Genomic DNA, 24,627 nt, shown 5'->3' on the forward strand with positions numbered 1-24,627 from the left:
TGCCACTTCACTTCATCCCACCACTTCCGCGCAACACATTTCTCCTTCTCTCTCTCTCTCCCTCCTTCTCTATCAGCTCCCTTTCCTATCACCACCCACCACCCCCTTTTTTTTTTGTTCCTTTCCGCTCTTCCTCTCTCCCCTTCCTCCTCATTTCCTCTATCCCTTCCCAGTCACTAGGGGTGGGCATGGATCAGGTACCCACCCCTAACATGATTTGACTGATTCGACTCTAACATATCGAATCAACCATTTTGCGATGCTATCCCGCTCTTAACGTCTACGGGTCATGGAACCCGCCCTAAAAAAAACTATTTTTCAATAAAAAAATTGTTTTCCACTTCATATCAACATGTTTTTTAATATGAAAAAAACCTGCTTTCTAATTAATATAAGTAGATATATTGTAATCAAAGTCCATACATCACTATTCTCACACATTTTATCCAACAATCAAACCAATCTCATAAATTTAGTACATATTAGAATTATAATATCTAATAGATACAAAGTTTCATGATAATTTTGAGTATATCACCATTTTCACACATTCTACAATACAACAAACACAAGAATAATAAGTATTCAGCAATTTTTCCAACTTGCTTTATGGATGTTATGGTACAAGACTGCATCTCAAATGAATCAAACTGTGGAATCAAGTTTGGAAAAAGAATTGAACAAAACTAATTATTTTTGGAGAAAGTATACCAAAATAACCTTGAAAAATCTTCCCCAGCTTCTTTACATTTTTGGAATAGCCCTTATGGCATTAAGGGTGATGAAAAAGAAAATTAAATTTCTTACACTAAAATAAAATAAACAAATTTAAGAGATATAATTGTAGTAAAATAAATCAAATAAATAAATAAATGAAAGACGCAAATTTTTTAATTACCTAGCTAACAGAAATTGGAGCTCCAACACAAATCTTTGATTGAATTGATGGAAAATTTGTAAGAAAGATTGATGGAGGTAGAATAAAAATGAAAAGGATGAAAGGGATGAACATTTTTATGATAGAGTTTTACAAATTTTTTTTCGTTTTGTACATTTGGTTTAAGTTTCATCGAGAATATTCACTTTCTTCAGACAAAATGAAGAGAGGCGAATCATGGGATTAGAATATGAGGTTGTGGATCACTTTACTTACACTTAGGATTAAAAATTATAAAATTATAAAGTGACCCCTAATTTTTTAATATTTATATAATATACCCTGCGAGTCGAGTACCTGCGAATTTTTATTTTTCTGATCTGTATCTGTATCCCTTTTTGCGGGTACCTGACCCTCATCTACTCCGCTAAGAAAAATCGGATCAGATATGCTATTTTTCAGATCGAATCGAATAGGGTTCATCAGATTTTCGGATCGACGGATTTTTTTGCCCACCCCTACCAATCATCCATCTCTTCTTCATTCAACTTGGCCCTCTCCCTTTGCCTCTCATCCTTTTCTGCCGCCATTTCTTCTCCCTTCTCCTCTCGCTCTCCCTTTCTCGCAAACCGTCTCTTTTGTACAAATCTCAATTTGGACTGAATCTTGCTAAATGTAAAAATTTTTAAAATTTTTTCTTCAATTTGATATTTTTTATGATTGATATGATCATTTAGCAATGAAACGAGTTAATAGTAAATTGTAGATAATCTCACAAATAAAATAAAAGAGTAATAAAATGTACTTCTAATTTTTTTTTCGTGCTTCTAATTTTGACTAGTTTTGATGGGGGATAAAATGGATACATCCAAGGTTGTTCACTAAGTTCGGGGGAGCCAACTGTCATTAGCCTAAGAAAAAAAAAAAAAGCCATAACTCTTGAATTAACGTCCGTGTATTCTGAAGTCCGTTGGTAAAAAGACTAGCTACTAAATTCCTTAGGCACATGAAGCGTTCACCATATCAATCAGCACTACTTTTCTTTGAATACCTTGTAATAGTTTATGTATTTAATCTTTTATAAGAGGGCATCATGTGACACTTGGATCAATCTTCCGTACCAAAAGAAGATACTCCGATCATCCAAGTGTCAATAAACATTTTCTTGATTGGTTCATGCATCGGTTTTAATATTGTATCGTGTAGACACAAATGAATTCATCCAACGTCAAACAGACAAAACACATCAATGATCAACCACCCGTTCCCCCGGCCTCCTTCCTTGTTCCAAAATCGCTTCTTTTTGGTACCCAAGGGGGCAAAATATCTTGCCCCTACCGTGGCATGTCTACAATGGCTCTGGCCCCGCAGATTTGAAAAGCAAATTATTCAGCTGTATGAAAAAAAAAATCATACAAATTAGTTCACCGAAAGGTCCGTGGAAGACACTTGAGCAAATGAAAAAGGGACATCTGGTTGGACACACATCTGGGAAGAGGGACCCACATGATATAATATATGGGAAAGCTGTTCCGTCCCATAATGCTTTTTGGCAAGTCTTCTGTGAGATGGGACTTTCTTAAGACTGACACATGTTGGTTTGTGTTCCTTTGGGAACTAACCTTTTTGTGTGCGTGTCAGTAATGCACTGTTTTGAGACGGTAAGCAACCTACGTTCCTTGATTGCATGATTGAGTATTTGTTTATGTTTTTGCTTTAAAAAAAGATTTTGTGGGATTTTCATACTTTACATATTTTGGTAGATTGTACACTAAAATGATACGTGTCCCTTCGTTCAGGATTGTTTGACTGAGAATTGACTTGGGTTTTGGGGCTCGGGCATAACTACTATTCCAACAACAATATACGATCGTGGGGTGTCTCAAGACTGGGTTTTTATTTCTGAAGATTGAGGGGAGGAGGGATGCCATATTTCTGGAGGAAGAAAAGGGTGTCTGATTGATTAAGGTGGCTTGTTTACTTTGAGAGAAGGGATTTTCTTTTCCTTTAGTTGAGGCACCAGTTTTTCTGATTTATGGGAATTTTCTCTTGGGGCTTGATTCTGTAAGTTCTTGCTTAGCATAATTAACATATTTGGTTCTTTGATTGGTTTGTTCATGTTAACCAGTGAAGTTCTTTCTGCTTGAAAGCGGTTTAATTTGTTTGTTTTTGTATCAAAGCTTTGGTTCTTATTCTGATTGAGGTTTCAGTGGTAATTTCTTGGTAACATATTCTGATGAGGTGCTGGATAAGGGGAATCTTTGAGAGATCCTGAAGGTGCTGAATAGTGTGTAAGAAGTATTTGCATGTGTCTTGTCTTCTGGGTATTGTTCACTTTATACTGAAGTTTTGATTCGTATTCCCTTGCTTCATCGAATTTCTTGCCGTGTATTTTAGCCCCTTGATTCTTCTGCCTAGGAGTTGTAGCTGGTTTTTCAAGCACTTTTCTGGACCCTTGAACTGCTAGTACTGAGATTAGTTGGTTGAAATAAGGCGTGGTTCTTTTAAACGGCTAATTTGCCTCTTTGTAGGGTTCTCGAACTAGGCAATTGATTTCTTTTGGTAGAGGAGACATCTCCAGCGATTGCGATGCCATATAATTTGGGAAATCTGATTTATGATGAGTCTGTGCTAACAACCCGAGTGGACATCACTGGGCTTGAGCTGATAGCAAACACAAGTAGTTTGTTGTCGGAATCTTCTCTAACGAAGTTCCCATTGGTGTCTTTTGCTCATGAAAGTAGAAGCTATAGTAACTATAGAACGCCTCAAAATGGAATCAGTATCTTGACCCAAAATGATAACGTCAAGAAAGGCGAAGCCAATACCTTGCCTGGGGCAACTGATAATGGTAGATGTTTTGCTGTGGGAGATGCAATGTACCAGGCCACTAAGGCAGATGATCTGAAGTTATTTTCTGGTAGCCAATCCGTAGATGCTAGTTCTCAGTTGGTGTCTAATGACACCACCAGCGTATGCACTGAGCAGTGTACTGCTTTGGATACTCAATCTGGGACTTCATTAATAACCGTAGCAAGCACTTGTAGTCATCAAAGTATTAAGAAGTCATATTCGTGGGATCCAACAATTGCATCAGAGATTATTGAAGATATTGTTTCTGGGATAGCTAATAATGGAGTTGCGGTTGTTAAAGATTCTACAAGACCAGTGCCTTCTTCCCTTCTTGAGGTTTCGGAGAAAATGAAAATAGATAGGCATGTTTTTAGTCTTGATACTGTTCCTTTATGGGGATTCTCATCTATCCGTGGAAGAAGGCCAGAGATGGAAGATGCTGTAGTGGCTCTGCCACGGTTTTTTAAAATTCCTCGTCAGATGCTAATGGATGGTCCTGTTTCTAATGCATTGAATCAATGTTTGTCAGCTGACTTGTTTGGAGTTTATGATGGACATGGAGGCAGCCAGGTAATTTTTGTGCCTTAGTTGTTTTTGTTGTCAACTGCTATCGTCCCCCCTCCTATTCTACCGAGGGTTAAGTTTTTTGTAGGTGTCAAAGTATTATGTGGTTCTCTGATTATAGTCTACTCATGTTAACCATCTTCTTGTAGGTTGCCGATTATTGCCGCGACCGCCTCCATTTAGCTTTAGCTGAGGTGCTGAATATTGAAAGGGAGGACTTGCTTACTGGAAATGGTGCATGTAATTGGAAGGAGCGATGGGAGAGAGTTTTATTGAGCTGTTTCCATAAAGTTGATAATGAGGTGGGAGGTATGGGAACTTCTGGTGCTAATGATCCTAGTCTTGTACCTATTGCTCCTGAAGCTGTTGGGTCTACGGCTGTGGTTGGCATTATTTGTCCCTCACATATTATTGTCGCAAATTGTGGTGATTCAAGGGCAGTCTTGTGCCGTGCAAAAGTAGCTGTGCCATTGTCTATAGATCACAAAGTAAGGCCTTTGATGTAGAACATCTTTTTGTTTCTTTGTTTTGTCTTTCCTGTAGTCGTTCTACCTTGCTTTGGGGTTTGACATCTCTAAACATTAAACTTCAGCCAAATAGAGAAGATGAATATGAAAGGATAGAAGCTGCAGGGGGCAGGGTCATAGACTGGGGTGGATATCGTGTTTCTGGCGTGCTTGGGATGTCAAGGTCCATTGGTACGTCTCTCTTTAATGTACTTGAGAGTTTTGTTCTGTTCCATTTGCATGTCACGCTGAGCTGATTTGGTACCGAACCACTGAACCACTGATCCTAATGGACTTGAGAGATTGCTAACGTGTATAGTTTCGCCAAAATGTAAATTTTCCAAGTTGGATAAGCACCAACAATTTGAAGAATGCAAACTATGATAGTAAAATTCTTAAATTTCACTTTCCACAATAATTAATAGACCTTCTGTACCAATAGATGCCAAAATGCCGAATAAATTACCCTCAAAAGAATAGAATCCGTTGAATTTGTTATGACTTATAGTGACTGCCTGCCTGAAGGGCCTTGATATCTTAACTCCTGGGTGAGCTTTGTGAGACTGTTGTACAGATCGAGTTTTTTTGTCCATATAAATTCTTTTAGTCGACCACCAATTGCGGTATTAGTCCGAAGTCAGTAGGACGACTTCCATTGCTCAGCATTTGAGCATAATTCCGCCAACTAAGGCTGGAACGTTTGGACTCGCATTGGCTTGATTTGGCCGCCTTTAGTTCATCAAACTTGGACTTTTACACACATTTTTCATTTGTGAGACTTTGCAGGTGATAGATACTTGAGGCCCTCTGTAATTGCAGATCCAGAAATGACGTTTGTGCCCCGGTCAAGAGAAGACGAATGCCTCATTTTAGCTAGTGATGGTCTATGGGATGTTATGACAAATGAAGAGGTCTGTGAGGTGGCGCGAAGGCGAATCCTCCTCTGGCACAAAAAGAATGGTGCTAGCCTACCCAGTGAGCGGGGTGAGCGAATTGATCCTGCTGCTCAAGATGCAGCAGACTATCTCTCACGACTTGCTCTCCAAAGGGGAAGCAAGGACAACATCTCCGTGATTGTTGTGGATCTGAAACCCGTAAGAAAGTTCAAGAAGAAGACCACCTAGTACTGCCTAATAATAAGCTACCTCTGTAACTGTTTGCGTAAATTGTATCTAGTACCGGAAACCTCATCTAATTGATTGGTAACGTTGATGAGACGGAGGTATCATTGAAATATAGCTTTCTTCTTCTTCGTCGTGCAGCTAGCTTGCAAATATACAGCTGCGAACATCTTAGGATTCCCAAATTATGATGCGATTCTTATAATATGTGGACAAAAATGATGCTTTGTGATATTTTTTGTGTTCCTGTGGTCTCAAATCGTTGATTCCGAATCTTTTGTACTACAAGTATAATACCAGCTGCCAAAAAAGTATTTGTTGCGAGATTTTTGGGCGATGTTTCGTTTGCATCTGTGTCACGACTACAAACAATCCCAGTAATTTCATGCCTTTGTACGCTTCTCTGGTGGAAGCCTCGTTGAAGAACCCTACTCCACATGATTCAGGTCGGCCAAAAGCTAAACCAATCTTTGGATGTTTTCTTTTGATCTGGTTGCATGTTGAAAACTTTTTACTCACAGACGGCTCAGGCTGTAAAGCCACGATGGACCAAAACGCACGAAAGTGGCAGAAGCGAATGCGTGGCTAAAGCAATCCAAACAAACATGAATTATAAGTCCCTTCAGATCACAGGAACAATTCGTTAGCACAGAGTTGGGACCTGCTCTTTGATACACGCTTGCTTCGAGTTATCAGAGAAATGAGGACGAAATTGTTGATAACAACGAAAGCCCAAAATGGCTTTCTCTACTGGTAATCATATCTTGAGTTACACTTTTGTGTCTGGGTCGGCAGGATGTACTGTAATAACGTACTAGTAATTTTTACTAAGGGGCATAACAGCCGCCGTAGGAATCGTCCGGCTCATTTTCGGCAACACCTAAAGCCATCGACTACTTGAGAAATAATGAGTATCCTCATAGATTCAGCTCATTCAAGTATTACGAACAAAACAGAGCCATTTCCGTCTTTCAATGCATTACATGCAGAGGTAAATATTTGAGCTTGATACATGATGAATAGGTGGGGAATGATGTACTGCTATTATCCTGCATTTTTGTGCTCAAGCAAATTGTATTTCAATATAATAGAGTTTACAAACACTAGACGTCAACCCAACTTCCAAACCCTGAATATGAATAGCTCTGGAAGCATCATTTCTTCCAGCCACATTCTGCCTGCCTGCCTGCCAGTCAACAATTACTGGAGATTTCATCCGAAATTCAGCTAGATCCCCAAGGATTAGATTCTCAAGGTGTCCGAATTAGGCTAGCTCAATATCAAAAGCAGCAAATACAAGAAGGCACAGGCTGCCAAATGTCCCAAATTTAGAGTTCTGTTAGTTCCAGTGGAAGATGAGATCAATGAATCACCCAAGAACATTATCATAACACTGACAACCATAAAATTGCACACGAGCCTGCAGGCTTGAAAGGTAATGAAGCAATTTACTTCCAGAAACTCTCTTACCGTCAAGAAGGAAGAATAAGAAGCAGATTTCAGATTTATTAAGATTAAAGCTCATAATTGCCAAGGGAAGCATGAACAAGGGTTAAACATTTGGTATTAAAGTTCAAGACCATTGAACAAATTCCGAAATCAATTGGCACTGAAAAGACCAAGAGGAAAAAGGAGGAAATGACACATGAATTCCATCAATTTTGGCATTACAGGACACAACGTTAATGACACTGCAAGGTCTAGTAACAAGGTAAACATAGTTTTACTTGTGCATGCAAAAAGAGTGTGTGTTTCAACATTCAAGTGAAAAATCATCTCCTCCCATGCCCACGACATCTTCAACAGACAATTAAAATGACAAGTACAGATGGCAATATTAATCAGCTCTCCATTGTTTTCAATTAAGGCTGTCTAGATCCAGACTCCATTTTTTTTAGTATCAGCTGGGGTGGGGAAACAGTGCATATTTCCTTATAGGTTTCGAACATGTAGAAAAGATGAACATACCAAGAATGATTACAATGTTGCAAGTGGTGGACCGGCACTGGTAAAGTAAGGAGCAAGATCAATATCCAGATCTCCAAATTTACTTAGGAAGGGGTGCGTCTGAATTCAGCAAGAGAAACTTAGCCATCATGTGTTAATGGAATATAATTTTGAAGAAAAAATTGTAAATACTACCCATACCATGAGTTCATTTGCTGACAGCCTATCTTTTGGATCTTTCTGTATACTGAAAGAAGAGAGCACAGATTCCATACTTGTGTGTTAAAACATTATATGTATGTTATGTCCTATAGGCATATAAAATGAAATACAGTTGATTATCTCAAATGTAAAACTCATGAACGTGCAAAATTGACACAGCCAACTCAAATGTGATGGACAGAAGTCAGATTAGAAAGAAGATATGAAATCTTAAGGGCAGGTAATTGTAGACAACTAGGTATAACCTGTAGCATGTTTGATCCCAAAATAATTTCTTTTCTCAGATGTAGTAGTAGTAGTATATTGGAGTAAAATATGCATTGCATATGACAACAAAGGAACCACGGCTTGCTCCAGAAAGACCAGAGAGTAAGATGCATAGAAGATAATTGACTGTTTCCAGCTCATCAACAACCAATTTTGTTAAAGGACGATTGACTGATAAAAAGTGCAATCTTTACCATGCAGAGATAAATGAACAGAATTCTGGAGAAAATAGATCAGAAGGTGCACGAGGGGCAGGGTGGTCAACAATGGTTTCCATCAGCTCGTACACATTAATCCATCCTTCCCCAGGCTGTGGGGGGGAATAAGGGAACTGGCCTGTTGCACACTCAAGCAAAACCAAACCCAGACTCCAGATGTCACTTCTGTAGCCATAGGTGCTCCCAACGATCCTCTCGGGCTACAGCACAAGAATGAATATAAGCAACAAAAACAACAAAAATCCATTAAGAGAAACCAAGAAATTCATCTGGCGATCCTGTTTGACTAAAGAACACATTTGACTACAATCACTTAGAAGCCAAATCCAATGCATGCAGGATAATGAAATAATACTCTTATCTTACCAGATAAGTCTATTTGGTAGCACAGAAGGAAGCTAGTCAGCAATATATGTTTAGCAAAGTGAGACAAGTACTCACAGACATATAATTGTATGTGCCAACAAATGTATTAGCCAGTCCTGATGTGCTTGCTAGTATTGCACTGACACCAAAATCAGTGATCTTGACTTCACCTCTGTGATTTACTAGCAAATTGGAAGGTTTTAAGTCCCTGTGTATAATGTGCTTTTCATGGTGAAGATACCACAAGCCCTTCAGTACCTAAATTGGTGGAAAAGATTGACATTAGAGGTACTAAAGAAAATATCTCATGTTCAGAACACAAGTTATGTGTATATCCTACCTGCTTGCAGATTGCAGCAAGATATGGCTCCGGAATGGTTCTGACTTTCTTTAGAAAGTCTGCCAGAGATCCTCCATCCATATACTCCAAGATTATGGATATAGCACCATTATCATAGAAAGACTGGTAACACACAACAACATAGGGACATTGAGATGACTGGTTGATTTTCAATTCCTGTGCAATGTGCCTGCGAGCAGACTCTTCAATATTCATTTGAATAACCTGAATGTAAAGATACTATTAGAACTCTCTCTCAAACAACAAAGCAAGCGAAAGTCAATAAAGTAACGAAAACACAGAGCAATGAGAAAATACATGTTTCATAAGTCAGAGGGTACTGACATGGTAATCAGATACTCATATGCATGGTTTTAGCATGAATGGTGTGCAAGCACACAGGAAAAAAGTGACAAAGCACAAATGTATCCATCATGGTGAGGTTCAAGAACACTGCCATGAGTTTCTAAACAGATTCGCAGTTGTAGGCAACTCATGAACTTCTTCTTGATGGTGGCATTTCTTTTTTCTAGAAAAGGAATAAAAGAATTCACAAATTTCAGTCCCAAGTTGTACAGTACCTTTAGGGCAAAAAATTGCCCTGTCCATTTATGTTGGACCAGGCGCACAATGCCACCATTCCCTTTCCCGATGACTTTAACTGCATCAAAATCTGCTAAGCTCAACTGGTTATCTGACGGCCGTATAAGAGATGGCTGGGGAAGAAGAATAAAGAACATCAAAAAAATATTTCAACAGATGCTGCAGTTGCAAGCAGTTAGGTTAAGAATTAAAAAACATATATATACTCTCAACAACACAAGCCAAGAAACATATTAATTCAATAAGGCATACCTAAGATCTTATATGCATAGAAACCAGACATAATAAAAAGTAAAAAAGAAAAAATTCAGCTCAAACATCCACGCCATTTTTCTGTTTCTGTTGAAAAGGAAAGCTTTAAAGTTAATAACTATAAAGACGTAAAAGATTATTCTACCCATCATTATTTAGTTTCTAGTTGAGATCCCCAGCATGTTCATAAATGAGTAATGAGTTTTGGATTTCAATGGGCTTTACCCAATTAAATTGGGCCATGGGCAGAGCAACGTAGAGCACATTGCAATTCATCTCAACTAAAGAAAAGCCCCACCTACTCCAAGAATGAAGCTAACAGGAATGGAGCTGCAGGAAAAATGCCTACTCTAAAGAGCAAAATTCTTATTTGCCTAAAAGAAAAGGATTGTACCTGGTTTAGGGTGACACTGCTGACAATGGTGGTTACAAAGCATAATGCATTACGAAAAAAGAGCAAATCTTTAAAAATATATGGAAATGATGTGCTGCTCCACATGTTATGAACTGGTTTTGAGTTGGATCCGCATAAACTCCATTAAACTACTTGTATTAGCAAAACCTCTTTCCCACACAAATATGCAATAAGCATACGGATGTGTGAGGAATATTTAAAATGCAAGAGGTGAAGGTGTCTAGCTAATTTCTTTAGGATATACCACTGTGGGATGGTGGAAGTTAGTTTGCAAAAACTGATTCGACTAGTTGATCAAATAGGAATCTTATACCCGTTTTAGAATCTGGTACCTGAGTAAATGGAAAAGTTACTTTTACTAGTCACCTTCTAACCGAATCTTACTTGTTCTAAAAGGCGTTTGCACACCATGTATATACCATAAAGCATACTCCCTCAGGCCTCAACGTTCATTTAAAATAAATTTAAAAAAATAATGTTTGAACAAATTTTATATTTCTATGTGCATGTAAAGTTTTGAAATAGACATCCCTAAGACATATAATTTTGTCATTGGAAGGTATCTGCGCTCAACAAAGGGGGGATTAAGTAGCATGTAGGCGAAGAAGAAACGTAAACTGGACAAAGGAGAAAATGAGAAGAAATTTTTTCAGAACCGACTCCTGCATCCATGACTACCAATGTTTTCAAATTTACGATAAAAATATCAATAATATTACCGTAACAAACGTACGAGCCGAACAACCAAACCAGCAAGGAAAATATGAGAGCAATTTTTCATTCACCCCAATTTTTTTTTAAAAAAAAAAAAGAGAAAGAAAAGAAAGAACGAAAGAAAGGAAAAGGTTAAAAGAGGAAATCAGAGAAAAAGCTTACAGCTTCAACTTGATTCTGAGAAACAACTCTAACCCCATCTCTGTTGACCAAGAGATCACCATCCTTGAAGGTCCCCGATTCAGTCCTACCCAAAACAAACCAACCCTGACATCAGATCAGACAAAGAGCACTAAATTTAATCACATCACCACCACCTGTTCGGGTGAGTTCACTTTGTACGAATATAAAAAGAAGAGATGAGAGATTGAGGAGGAGGAGAAGGACAAGTACAAGAATTTAGAAAGAGCAACTTCATCAGGAGGAGGGAGGGACAGCTTGAGATTAGGCGCTAAATTCCCCTTCTTCATTCCTTCTCTCTCAGAATCTCTCTCTCTCTCTCTCTCTCTCTCTCTCTTTTATTGTGGTTTTCTTTTTGCGTCCCAAGGCAACAGGATTACTAACCACTTCAGTACTAATGCTGCTAAAAAGTAAAATCCCCCTCCACCAGTCTCCACCTCCAGACACAAAGTAGCACTGCTACCGTGGAAGTAATTAGTAACAGCTGATGCTACTGGCTTATATTGATTTGGGATTCGTTCAAACAAATTTGTAGCAGTAAAAATACTACTAGTATTAGAATTCAACCAACAGACAAAAAAAAAAAAAAGGAAGGGGGTGGACCTGGGGGAATCAATCATCAATGGGAGGGAGGAGTCTCAAGGAATTACTGCTTGTATTATATGGAAACCGGGGTTAAAACTTTTTACTGCTTGTATTATATGGAAACCGGGGTTGAAACTTTTTTAAGTCAAAGTCTAGTCTTCTTTGTCGTGCTTTATTATGCGATCCAGAGTCGTTCGCAGACTCGTCGTATTTTTATCGGTTGTTGGTCAGCTAGAACGCTTGAAAGTGGGCGTCAAAAACCCAAAATGACCACCAACCCATTTCCATCTTCATTGTTACACCTTTTCCTCCACTTTCGTTTTTGACAATCAAGCGGCGCCCTCTTGCAGACTTTTCCAATTAATCAACCTCTAATTTTACTCGGAGTAGGCTCAACTTTTACTAATCTATTTTGCGTTTCTGACAACAAACTTTTACCTGTTGACTTGACAAACGAACATAGAGATCCCGCACCTTCCGGTCGTACTTCCTGGTACATCCTTTTTTTTTTTTTTTTAATCTCTGATGTAGCAGGATAATTTCTCCAGACATATTATAATAACAAACTAGGAGGCATGAACCGGGCGGTAAGCCCTGTGATAATTTATCATGCATGCCCATAAAACATATGTAGTGGGTATATATAATTTTGAAGCAATTGTTTTTTGAGTATGATTGTGAATTCACCTTACTTTTCGGGTATGTGTGATTAATATTTGTTGAAAAGGTATATATAATTTTGAAAATAAAAAGGACATTGACTTTATTATTAGATGTAGTAAGTGGGAATAACAAAAGTAACAGCTAGGACAGAAGGAATGTTTGTTGCTTAAAACTCCAAAGGCTAAAGAACTATACAAAGATCTTAGGTTTTAGATACGCAGAAACAAAACAAAGTCTAGTAATTGTCCAGTGAATGAATTGTCTAAAGTAACAAACATGTGGTCTACAGTCTACATATCACTATTCCAAATACTACTGCTGCCTAAGAACTCAGCCCAAGAAGAAAGGCTCTGAGCTGGCAGCATAACAGAGCATCCCAAATCAAATTTTTTAAAAAGAACAGAACCACTAAATACTACTATTAGTATCAACAGCATATAAGCCTCAAAACTAATACCGACGCCGCTACAAGCTCAAAGAAGTTCACGAGCTGAGAAAATTTGCACAAGAAATAAGCATCCAAAAACAACCTCTCTAAACTGGGTAGCAAGCAACAACAGCGTATTTAGTGCACGTCACTTTGTTGATCACATCGGATGAACGCTTAAAATAGCATAGGAGCCTGGTTCGTTCAATTCGACAAGCCACACGATGGTACAACTTAAAGGTCTGCAAAAAGGTTGAATCGAAATAAAGTGGCAATTCAAGAATCCATGTAGACAATTCAGACCATTAAAATTGCATAAAAGAAAGTTCATTAATGACAAATCCAAATGACCTGGCTACACATAGCCTCATCGTCAGCTCAGGTATCTATGCAAATCTCCAAGTTCAGGTATCTATGCATGAGAATAGAGCAACACATAGCCTCATCGTCAGCAGCCTCAAACATGTCAAGCGCGCTTACACCAATTAGCTTCTCAGCTTCGACACCTAATGCAATAACGTTTACACACCCAGTATCATCATGAAAAGTGACCCAGACCCATGCTCTATAACAAAAATAACATTAACCACCAAAAAAAAAGGAAACCAAGGAATACATAGGTTTTTTAAAAACTAGTAACTAATAACAAATCCACGATGCACCTAGGGAAATCATACATTCCCTGACCTCAAGCAAGGTATAGAATTCCAAGGGTGGCAGAAAAATCATATAGCTCATAACAATGAGGACAGGCCATATGCCAAAAAGTGAACAATGGCCAAGCAACTTCTACACGACCCTTAATCCATGCAGTTTCCCAATCATGATATCCAAACAAAAGCATTATCAAACAAGAACAAATATAAACAAAGGCAGTACCTGAAAAAATAAAGTATACCAAAGCATCAAGAAATAGCAAAGGCACTAACAAACGCATCATAGGACAAAACATAATAGATGGGAGTAATAGTCGAATCATGAACAGGGGGGTGCAAGACAGCAGGGTTTGCATATGCACACCCCTCAAAAACCAAACGAACCAACTTAGAGACATTATCATTACACCTAAATCAGAAAAGAAAGCGAGAATATATGCATCAAGACGAGACAACGGCGCAATGGAGGAAAATTAACAAAAGAAACATCACTAACCAACTATCAAGGAGGTTTGCCTCAACATCAGGAGAAACAAGCACAATAGATGAGAGATGGATCGACAGGGAGAGATCACGTGGGAGGCAATACCAACACCCGAAGGAGTAGCAGTAGCCATTCCTACCGAACAAAAAAACACAGGTTAAACTGCCAGGGGCCAACAACCAAGGTGACCTTTGGAGAAAAAAAAGGTCATAAACAGACCGTTGCTAAGAAAGGCAGAAAAGACAGCCCAAACCAAAACTCTTTAGTACAATATAAAAGCTTAAAATTGCAAATCAACTAAACAAATCCTAAACTGAAAAACCTTAAATTAAGCAAATCAACAAAGAGCATGAAAAACCTCCGAAGGTGATTCCAAAAGAAGGGAAAAAACACAAAACGAACCTTTGCTATAGATTCCAAAGCCGAATGCACAAGGCTAGGATGAAAACCAGTAAAATAACCTAAATCATAAAAACGCCAAGAACAACATCAACAAAGTACAGTATGTAAGAGAACATATAACAAAGAAAAAGCAAAGGAAAGGAAAAGTCACAGGAGAAAACCTACAGCATTTAATTCACCATAGTTGAAGACATACTTAAGAACAACTAAGGTACCATATATTTCCTTTTTTCAATGAATAGGCAGCAACAAACATACGGAGTTATAAAAAATCAAGCACACCTCATACAAAAGAGAAATGAAAGAGAAAAGAATTCTTTCACATCTTGATAAATACTTCAAATGTATACTAATCCTATGAACAACATTTGCAAAGCAGGCATCTTTAATGGGTTTTAAGTGGCTTTCAAATAGAGCCATGAAAAATCAGTGCTATAAAATTTAAGACCATAATTACTCAAAATTCAAAGGAGCAACAATACCACAAGTTTTGAAGCTTTAACAAAACCAATGACTTTTCATGGCCTTCATAGTCAGTCCCATGAACAGCAAATTCTACTTTTGCAAGACGATTCCAAGATTTGTAATAGCCATGAGAAAATCATATAACACAAAACAAAATCTAAACCTAATCAAAGATTCCAAGTTAGTTCCTTTACATTTCTTATCATTTTCTTTAAGCTTCACCAATCATTTTCCCATTTCGCAAACAGAACACGAAAATAAAGATCAATCTGCAAATGCCTTATATAGTGCATTTCCTAAAATATTAAAAAAATTAAAAAGGACAATTTTTTTCAAGTGAATCACGGTGATATACCTTGACGGAGATTTTTCGGTCGCTCTGGGGTTGCTTGAACTTCTTGACCCTTTTCTTCACTGTCTTCTTCAAAAGCAAAGGCACCGCCATCGCTGCTGATTCTTCTTACGTTTTCCCTCCTTAACCTGCACATTTCACACACAAATCACAATCAGCTATCCATCTACAAGCGTCTGTAAAGAATAGCGCAGCACGGGAAGAAGAAGAAGAAAAAGAAAGCTGCGGCGGCTGAAGGTTTGAGAGCTTACTGTGGATTAGGGTTCTGCGGAGCCGCCCAGATTTGGAATGGAAAAGGTTGTTTGAGACCACATTTAAGAGAAAATGAGAAATTCGGTGGCCTTCACAAGCCAACGAGAAAAGCAAAATCAAAGGAAAAAAGGATACGCAGCAAATACGCAGAGGAAAAATGCACCAGTAAAAGAAACTCGGGGAGACCGAGCTTAAAACGCACGAAGAAGATGAAACCAAGCTCGCAATCAAGCTGGCCAGAGAAGGCGGTGAGAGGAAGGAGCTCAAAAAGGGGAACGGGTTCAAGGGCACAACCAATTTCAGAAAATGGAAATGAAAAAAGCAGATGAGAAAACCCTAGGAAAAAAGGGCACAACCAACCCGTCTTGGAATTCGGACGACATCGGAAGACACAGCCATGATAAATCACACCAATTACCATTCTTGAGGAAGCTCTACTGTTAGCTCTGGACAATGCAGCTGTGAGAGCTGGGAAAGGAAAGGAACTGGTACGGCCATCCATTCCAAAGCAGAAAACCCATGGGCGACCCAATTACCCGAACCATTCCAATGGAGCATTTGGAGAAGCGCAGACTTACACAGCTCACGTGCGCGGCACGTGACGACGACGAAACCTCTTGGTGCATTGTATGTTATGTTGATGAGCATGTTCTTTCACATGCTCATAAATTCCACTTCTTCTGTTGCAACTATGAACTTTAGAAAAAGAAAAAATCTTAAACTCAGTCTATAGCATTATGCAGGAGAACGGAGCAATACATGAGTCTGAGACCATCCATAAATACATATTGACAAGAAAGAGAGTGGGAAAAAAACAAAACAAAAAAAAAGAGATCCAGTTCACATGTACAAGTGATTTGTATAACTGTACGTCATAATCCTATGATGTAGTTTCTAATTGCTGCCACACTATATCAAGGAAATTTCTAGTGCAAAAATTTCAGCTCTCTATGATGTTGAAGGAGAATTTGGATAGCAGCTGCGGTACTCCTGATATTATTGGTCCGTAAGTCTACATAAAAGAACCATCAGATGCATTAGTCCCAACTTATGACTCAGAAATTGTACAAATATGGCTGTAAAACAGGCTACAACATTATCAGGGCTTGATTTGGACGCGGAGTGGCTCACTGAGGAATCCACAACGGAAACTTGGAATTTCTCAAAATTTTCAAATTCGTGTGTTTTCAAAAGTACGTGGCAGAATTGTTCCTCGTAACTACCTGAACGTATCAATTCCATAAAATTCTACTATTACACTAATGTCTTCAATAAGGAACAATACCTTGTGGTTTTCATGAAGTTGACATAGAGGTACTGCAAGAAGCTTGAGATTCCTCGGTACCGTGAATTTCTGACTCTCAGGCAACTTCACAAGAAAGAGTTTTGTGCACTCCTATAGAGGCAGACGTCAGAGTTTAGGTACTTGGAGCTCAAGAACTTGTACCAGGTAGGTAACAAATCCACAGTCCAATGAAAAATACATCAATTACCTTTGGCCTTTTTATATTAGGTGGCAGATAGGGATAAAGTAATGCATCAAAATCAGGCCTCCACCACATACCAAGGCATTCGCCCACCTGAGCACTCAGCTAATTAGTGCACCGAACAAGTATATCTATCAAGTGAATGACAAGCATTTGCATACCTCCCAATCAGGCGCACTACAATCTCCAACAGCAGATAACTTGCTTGATAGTTTGCGCTTTAAGCATTGTATATCTAGAGCATAACAAAATTATACATATAACCCTTGCAAATATGACGATTTTAGGTCAAGCTTTGATCTCCATATATGCATAACTAGAGTTAACAGAATATCCCAGAACAAAGCACATACCTGATTCACCTGTCCTCAAACGACCACCTGGAAGCTTATAGATCGAGTTCCGTGCTTGCAACAGCAATACGTGGGGGTGCTTGAACAATTCAACCTGTAACAGTTACTTTATCTATTCATCAATAAAAGAACTAATTACACAAGTAATCTAGGTCAGGGAAAGTAAATGGCCTCATACTCCATCTCTCGCATTCATAGAAACTACAAATTGCACTATACATATAGGAATCATACACTGATGGAGACACATTAACTATGAACTCTATTATTCCACAGGGGTGCAGACTATCATTTCCTAAACCAGCATTTTGACCTACGGTATTTGCAAAGAAAATTCCAAATCCTCCTAATTGTAGCTCAACCCCTTTTAGTCCTGAGAGATATTCAGATCATAATAAACAGGTCCAACAACAATTTTAATTTCAAGTATATCTATAGAACATGCTAGGACATCAGGCTTGACAACAGCCACTTTATTAACTGAAAAAAGGCTCAATCAAGCTGAGGACTGCTACCCCCAATTCATCAATGGGCCTCTAAAACTTGTTTCCTCACACAGTTGTATATAACAAGATATCAACATAGAATGTTACCACATTTTTCCTCAAAATTGAAAGTAAGTAGAAGAAACTGCAGGAAAGCCATAATCTGTTGCTTCTAGTGAACCAAAGAAAAGTTGAAAGATCATTATAATGGCGCAAACCAACTAAGGACACTTAAAAACAGATTGAGCCTCAATCTTTCATTGATACTGGGAAGTGAAGATCAGAAACACAAACTTTAGTGCGAAAGACTTGGTGCGGTTCTGATGTTCAGCTATGAATAAAGCCTAATACTTGTCTATTTGGATATGATTTTTTCTGACGAGTGCCTCCATTTAGTTGTTGGTTCACATATATAAACCATTACAGTTAATCGATCTCACAGGGCCAAACACCATGACATCTTGTGTAAAAAACAAAGAGATACTCCAATCAATGCTTAAATTTCAGCATAGGTCAACTTTCCACCGGCCATTCAACAGTCAAGCTGATAAATAGGCCACTAGATGGGGAAGGTTTTCTCAGTATATAACTTGTAACTCACCAACATAAGCGAAAATGCTTGATAACAGACAGAACTAATTTTGCTGACAGTATCACCTTCTTCTCACTTTGTTCTATTTTCCTTTTTGTTTCTTAAATTCCTTTACCCGCCAACTCCATATCAAATCCTTCCTCAATGCCTCAGATTTTTAACATGATTTTGTCGGAATAAAGTCTATTTTCAGAAAGAGTAATGTTAGTAATATTTGCAAAAATCTTACCAGGCATGACCCCTTATTACATTAAATTTTTTATTATTATTATTACATTAAAATTATTCCTTCATTCTTATTCACAGTTTAAAAAAAACATACAAACATTAGCCAACGAAATCTCAGATAGTATCTCAAGCTCCCCCTCTCCCGGGGACAAAAAACAATATTCACCTCGATCACTTAACCAAAATCACGAAATACATCAGCTGTAAGTAGAAAATGCAAAAAAAAATCATTGAGTAAGTTAAGAAAATGCAAAAATCACAAAATACATCAGCTGTATCGATCACTTAACAAGGTCTATCAAAAATTCACAAGCAATTGTAAAAGGAGAAGTTAAAAATGCAGGAGTTAAATGGAGTTCTGACCAGCATTACAGCTTGCACACAGGTCCTTAATCCATGAGCATCATAGCTGAATTTCAACAATGGATAGAAATTAAATTAGCACCACAGCTACAGACGATTAAAATTGTTGAAACTAAATTTGCTCTATCTATCATCGTACTTGAATTTCATTCGAAGGATACGATCGGACGTAGTCTCGTCCTTAAACGGAACAGCTTCTTTGGAGCCAAAATAGTAGCAGTTCAGCGGGTAAATGTCCAACACGTTACCGTAATTCTGCACGCTACTACTGTTTTGTACCTGTGGTAAATCAGTCTGATGATCCCTACTCATCTTTCTATAACTTGTATTATTCAATCTGCAAGCGGTTGGGAGGACAAATAAAAAGGGAGAAGAAACGACCAGGTAAAGTACCACTACTTATTAGCCCCAGCTGCATCGGTGAAGGAGCTTGGAGGATAGAATATTGTAGACTAATCTTGTCAAAGAGGAGTGGGAAAGGAACGTGGCCATTCCTGAGAGAACCGGAGGCTGAGAGCGGGAAAAAAAATAATAATAATAATACTCGCTAGTAACAGTGACGTTTGGGCCTATCGGCCCAGAAGTTTCCAGATAAGTGTACTGTTTCACTTCGAAAGTGGAGGGGCTGGTGCAGATTTTTTGCTATAAAAAAAAGAGTTAATCTTTCCTGACGGCTCACCATATTGCGCCACCTCATTAATGAAAATTGGCAACCTGTTATAACCTGTAACCATTACCTATTATCAAATAAAAATAGGTTATTCACCTCTTTTTTTGCCTCTTCCTTCTCTTTTTATTGTATTTTCGATTTGCAATCAAATTCCTCCGCTAATCAACTCAAAGTTGGGATCACAGGTTAGACTCCTTTAATCTCTCATTCTCTCTCTCTTTTTTTTTATATGTATGATGTCTTTTATAAACCTAATTTTACTTAATTTTTACAAAGTGTAAACCCTAATTCAATATTTGTGGAAAAAGGATTTCAAGTAACAAAGGAAACAGGGAGGTGATCTAGGATCATTTCAAGTCTATTGTGGCCCAGGAAGTCGAGTAAATCAATTTCATATTCTCTGATTGCCGAAGATACCTCCTTCTTACCGCATAGAGTTGTCAAATTGTCATTGATGTTGATCGTACTTTGTTTTGGACAAAAAACCTCAAAAATCACTAAACTATTAGTCAGATCATATTTTGACCATCAAACTATTTTTAGTTAATAATTGACCACTAAATAATTTAATCAATAAATCCGTGACCATTTAGTAAATAATTGCTCTTTATCTGTGAAATTAGCAATACATGTGGTAAAGCAGGGAGGCAATTTTGTCCAATAACTACGTGACCGTATTTCATAGATTAACTGCTAATTTCATAGATTAAGAGCAATTTATCAACTAAATGGTTACAGGTTTACTAATGTCTAATGTCCAGTTACTAACGAAAAATAGTTTGATGGCAAAAACATGATTCGACCAATAGTTTAGTGGTCGCTAAGATTTTTTACCCTATTTTTTGTCTTCTTCTTCTTCTTATTAGCTATGCTATTCAACCCTAGCCTTAGATTTCTTATATTATTGTAAGGAAAAATCGTTTAAACCACTCTTTATACCTTTGCTAAATGAATATTTTCAACTTTCATTTTTTAAATATTATTTTTACGTCCTTTATAAATTTGGTCTCAACATAAATTTTCAACCACTTTTAGTTTGAAATCACCACAAAACTCATATGTGATCATTTTTAGGTACAAAAAAGTCAAATTTCATTTGTTTAGGAACAAAAATGAATATAATTTGGGTTAGGTCTTACTTTTTTAGAGAAAAAAAATGAATATTTAGTTCGGATCAAATTTCATTTTTTTAGAGGCAAAAAAATGAATATGAATCAGGTTATTTGTTTTAACTATAAATGATATATAGTTTTTTGCCCCTAAAACTACGTGTGAATTATGCGACTGGTTCAAGGTAAAAAGTGATTAAAAACCTACATCATGACCAAATTTTCTTGATTTGAATTTATTAGATATGTAAAATTAATATTTTAAAAATAAATGACAAAAAAATTCATTTTGGCAAAATGTAAAAGACATTTTAAAAGATTTTCCCTTTATCACAGTGGATAAAAAGAGACCATAAACTAGTTACTGGTACAAATAATATAAAGAAATGTAACCAACATTTATTGGAAAATACAACCCCAAAGATTTGGGACCAAAATCGATTAGCGGTGACCATTGAATAAAAGATAAAAACTTTTGTGTGCAAGTGTTCTTAAACCTGAATCTCTCCACGACTCGACCTCTCTTTTAATCCACATTAGGTGTTTTTCACAATAACACAATTACCACTTGACTCTTGGTCCAGAAAACTCTAGGAATTTTTAAGGTATCTCTTAAATAAAATAGAGGGCATGCTGAGAGGCCCACCAAATTGTTGGGTAATAACTGTATTTTTTGAACAAATCGAGAACTACATTCAATATTTTTATAAAGTTCAGGTACGTTGAATGATATTACAATTAATCGAAATGGACTAGTCCTACAGTAAGACATTTGTCATTATAAAAAAAAAGAAAAAAAAAACACATTTGTCTTCTTCTTTATATTAGACCAGCAGTATTTATGGCGTCCTTTTCAAATTTTCTTAATTCTGACCAATGAAAAACATCACAAGAAGTCTACTTCCACAATTCCGTTCAACACTTTTCTTTGTCAGGTGTAGGGCCTAATCGGCTGCGGGGAAGAAAATAATCTGAGTTCACATGTGCGAAAAGGAAAATAATAAAAGATTGAGGAAGCTATATACATGAAATGTTTAAGCTGCTAAGCAAAATCAATCATAATTAGGAATTTGGATTGGTTTAGTTGGAGAATCCATTTATCCAAATCCAGTTTCAATCATCAAAACTAGAGTTACAAAAGAATCGAACCGCTCGTAAGTTGATCGCGAGCAGCGCGAGTTCGAAGTCGAACTGACCAAGTTGAAATCGATTTCGAATTCGATTTTAAAAATACTAATCTCGTTAGCTCGTGAGTCGGTTCAAACTCGATTATATATATATATATCTTATTTTAATAGTAAAATTATATATATATTTCTAATATTTTAATATTTGTTAAGAAAAATTATTATTATTATTTATTTTTAAAAATAAAATAAACTATTTTTTAAAACTCGATCTTGACATTTTGAACTCGTCGAGTTCAAGTTTGATAAAATTATATTGAGACTCAACTCTATTAGACTGAAACTCTGTTCGGCTCGATTCGTTTACATTCCTAATCAAAACTATCCGAATGACATGTTTTTCCTACTAATTCATGCAGTATATCCTTTGTTTGTTCCATTGTAGATTTGTAAGTGTACGTAGGATGTATTCGGATAGGAGATTAATTGAAAAAAAAAAGTGTTTGAAAAAATACTATAGCATTTTTTATTATGTGATCTATGTGAAATAAAAAAATAATTAAAATTTGTATTTATGATATAAGTTAAACAATATTTAAATTTTTTAAAAAATCATGCTAATTAGACAGATCCTACATTTTGTGACGATGGGAGGAAAAAAACAGAAGCATCTTCTGACGAATTTCCACAATTCGGCAATATAACAATTTATGGTGGCTGGTATTCACAATTCAAATTGTGTTTTGTCAACTAATTGAAAATGATTAGTAAACTTAAGAGAAATTTTATTTATACTTTTTTTCCCTTGTAGCAATGTCATTATTTTTTCTCTCATAAATCCAATTGCTCCCGGAGAAATTATCTTAATTATACCACCTCAAAAATAGCTAAGAGGACAAGAAAATCATAAAGAGGGATTAAAAAGTTTCAGCCAAAAGGAAAAAAGAAAAAAAAAACATAAAAGCATTCAAAGGCTGCCGTAGAAAGACGGGAGGAAAAGAATCTTCTTAATTACACTATTTTATTTTTTTTAAAAAAATTCTAAATACACTACTAGTTTTACGGTTCAGGAAAAAGTACAAAATGAATTTTGCCAACCGATAGGCCCTGAACAAGAACCAAAACAAAGACAAAAGTCAATGTGCAATTCGTGGAAATAACAGTAAAACTTTTGAGAATTTCCATTTCTGTTATTCAGCTTTAAAAGTGAATTTTTGTATATCATTTTCCAGTGTTTTTTTTTTTTACTATATTAACTATTCGCAAGTCCTAGGTTCGGCTTCAGCCGAATCAAATACGTCAGCTCGTGCTTATGCATATTCCTAAGGATACTGACTTCAGTCTTCGGATAAAGTATGGTGATAGCACAACAATTATTGAGCAGTATACAAAAGTTTTCCTAAAAAAAAAAGAGAACATACATATATATTTTTTGTTGTTGTGGGGGTTGTTGGGGGGGGGGGGGGGGGGGGGGGTGGAGAGCATACTAAAGTAAATTAGTTTACAAGACACTTGTAAAGCGTATGGTATCCTACAATACTTAAATCACTTAAATTACATTATTGTATTTTTAAATTTTACATTATCATATATCACTTACTCTTTCTATTTTTACGTCATTAAATTAAAGTAACCTTATTTACACGACATTTATAAATTATATCATATTATTCAATAATTTTTTCTTTTTAAGACGAGCGAGAGAATTTAAATTCAAAGATCTCTTATTTACAATCTCTGTCACCTTACCATCAAATACAACTCTCCCCGGTATCACTCAATGGTTAAATCACTTTTATTACATTATTGTACATGACGTGACCTGCTCTTTTATTTTCCATTATTAAACTAGTAGTATAATGCAGATTTTTTGGATACATCCCATGTAAAATCTTAAATCAAATTTATTGTGGCATTTTCTTATTCCTTTTTTTTTTTTTTTTTTGTCGAAACGATAGATGTCCTATAACCTAATCTAGCCTAGTCTAAGGGGAAGGGGAGGGGGTTCGATGTGAGTACAGACTCCATCGATGAAGGTCAATTAAGACCGCCACAAATTGTGGCAAATTTGTGGGAGGCAGGGATTGAACCCCTGACCTCCAGCATCACCTTTAATAGTGATGACCACTGGACCAAATGGCCAGTGGCGGCATTTTCTTATTCCTCATATTTGAGTTCTTTTTTTTTTTTCCCTCTTTCAGGTACGCCGGAGAAAAGATTAAAGATGATGCAAATGAAGATTTTTGACAATGCAAAAGTTTCTCTCCCAAAGCAACTCTGACAAGAACGCAATTTGCGTTGAAGAATTGACCGTAATTCAACTTCTTTCAAGACCATTGGGGCTGGTCTGGTTGGCCAAGAGTTCGAATCTCGACACAAACAAGAGTTTGATATATTTGGCTCGGCCATAAGATAAGATAAGGTTTTTTTTTTTCCTTTTTAATTTTAATAAAGTGCAGCAAAATTAGAGTCCGAAGCTCAC

General features: G+C 36.9%; 3 protein-coding genes across 9 annotated transcripts; 1 reads left to right on the plus strand and 2 right to left on the minus strand.

The window, feature by feature from the left end:
* Window positions 1-2,559: 2,559 nt before the first annotated feature.
* On the plus strand, window positions 2,560-6,155 carry LOC113696318 (protein phosphatase 2C 50-like). Of its 2 annotated transcripts, XM_072055050.1 has the most exons (5): window positions 2,733-2,941; window positions 3,409-4,300; window positions 4,444-4,782; window positions 4,887-4,992; window positions 5,587-6,155. In XM_072055050.1, the coding sequence occupies exons 2-5, from the start codon at window positions 3,467-3,469 to the stop codon at window positions 5,922-5,924; spliced, it is 1,617 nt and encodes a 538-aa protein (XP_071911151.1). In that variant the 5' UTR covers window positions 2,733-2,941; window positions 3,409-3,466; the 3' UTR covers window positions 5,925-6,155. The 2 variants fall into 2 exon arrangements, with proteins under 2 accessions (XP_071911150.1, XP_071911151.1); XM_072055049.1 differs by having other exon boundaries at window positions 2,560-4,300.
* A 663-nt stretch (window positions 6,156-6,818) lies between these two features.
* Window positions 6,819-11,902, minus strand: LOC113695410 (mitogen-activated protein kinase kinase SIPKK). Of its 5 annotated transcripts, none has more exons than XM_027214498.2 (9): window positions 11,659-11,902; window positions 11,428-11,512; window positions 9,863-9,997; window positions 9,282-9,506; window positions 9,017-9,199; window positions 8,552-8,775; window positions 8,070-8,115; window positions 7,890-7,988; window positions 6,819-7,231 (listed from the first exon to the last, which is right to left on the minus strand). In XM_027214498.2, exons 1-8 carry the CDS (start codon window positions 11,733-11,735, stop codon window positions 7,899-7,901), a joined length of 1,065 nt encoding a protein of 354 aa, XP_027070299.1. In that variant the 5' UTR covers window positions 11,736-11,902; the 3' UTR covers window positions 6,819-7,231; window positions 7,890-7,898. The 5 variants fall into 5 exon arrangements, with proteins under 5 accessions (XP_027070299.1, XP_027070300.1, XP_071911153.1 ...); XM_027214499.2 differs by having other exon boundaries at window positions 6,819-7,257; XM_072055051.1 differs by having other exon boundaries at window positions 7,111-7,348.
* A 1,011-nt stretch (window positions 11,903-12,913) lies between these two features.
* On the minus strand, window positions 12,914-19,687 carry LOC113697574 (pre-mRNA cleavage factor Im 25 kDa subunit 1). 2 transcript variants are annotated; one of them, XR_003449899.2, is made up of 12 exons: window positions 19,379-19,687; window positions 19,240-19,285; window positions 17,572-17,665; window positions 17,380-17,453; window positions 17,225-17,311; window positions 17,017-17,127; window positions 15,731-16,427; window positions 15,483-15,607; window positions 14,663-14,721; window positions 14,273-14,395; window positions 13,472-13,626; window positions 12,914-13,362 (listed from the first exon to the last, which is right to left on the minus strand). XR_003449899.2 is itself a non-coding variant. In XM_027217253.2 (7 exons), exons 1-7 carry the CDS (start codon window positions 19,549-19,551, stop codon window positions 16,672-16,674), a joined length of 657 nt encoding a protein of 218 aa, XP_027073054.1. In that variant the 5' UTR covers window positions 19,552-19,687; the 3' UTR covers window positions 16,443-16,671. The 2 variants fall into 2 exon arrangements, 1 of the variants encoding a protein (XP_027073054.1); XM_027217253.2 differs by lacking the exons at window positions 12,914-13,362; window positions 13,472-13,626; window positions 14,273-14,395; ... (1 more) ...; window positions 15,483-15,607; window positions 15,731-16,427 and adding an exon at window positions 16,443-16,743.
* Window positions 19,688-24,627: the final 4,940 nt, after the last annotated feature.

The sequence above is a fragment of the Coffea arabica genome, chromosome 6e (assembly GCF_036785885.1).
Source record: "Coffea arabica cultivar ET-39 chromosome 6e, Coffea Arabica ET-39 HiFi, whole genome shotgun sequence".
In the NCBI taxonomy this organism is placed as follows: Eukaryota; Viridiplantae; Streptophyta; class Magnoliopsida; order Gentianales; family Rubiaceae; genus Coffea; species Coffea arabica.

Coding starts and splice junctions, on each gene's coding strand:
- LOC113696318 (XM_072055049.1), top strand. CDS start 3,467: ATGCCATATAATTTGGGAAATCTGATTTATGATGAGTCTGTGCTAACA. Junction 4,301..4,443: donor ATGGACATGGAGGCAGCCAG/GTAATTTTTGTG, acceptor ATCTTCTTGTAG/GTTGCCGATTATTGCCGCGA. Junction 4,783..4,886: donor CATTGTCTATAGATCACAAA/GTAAGGCCTTTG, acceptor ATTAAACTTCAG/CCAAATAGAGAAGATGAATA.
- LOC113697574 (XM_027217253.2), bottom strand. CDS start 19,551: ATGAGTAGGGATCATCAGACTGATTTACCACAGGTACAAAACAGTAGT. Junction 19,286..19,378: donor ATCCTTCGAATGAAATTCAA/GTACGATGATAG, acceptor GTTGAAATTCAG/CTATGATGCTCATGGATTAA. Junction 17,454..17,571: donor TTTGAGGACAGGTGAATCAG/GTATGTGCTTTG, acceptor GTTATGCTCTAG/ATATACAATGCTTAAAGCGC.
- LOC113695410 (XM_027214498.2), bottom strand. CDS start 11,735: ATGAAGAAGGGGAATTTAGCGCCTAATCTCAAGCTGTCCCTCCCTCCT. Junction 11,513..11,658: donor GTTGCTCTTTCTAAATTCTT/GTACTTGTCCTT, acceptor TGTTTTGGGTAG/GACTGAATCGGGGACCTTCA. Junction 9,507..9,862: donor GGCAATTTTTTGCCCTAAAG/GTACTGTACAAC, acceptor CTTTACATTCAG/GTTATTCAAATGAATATTGA.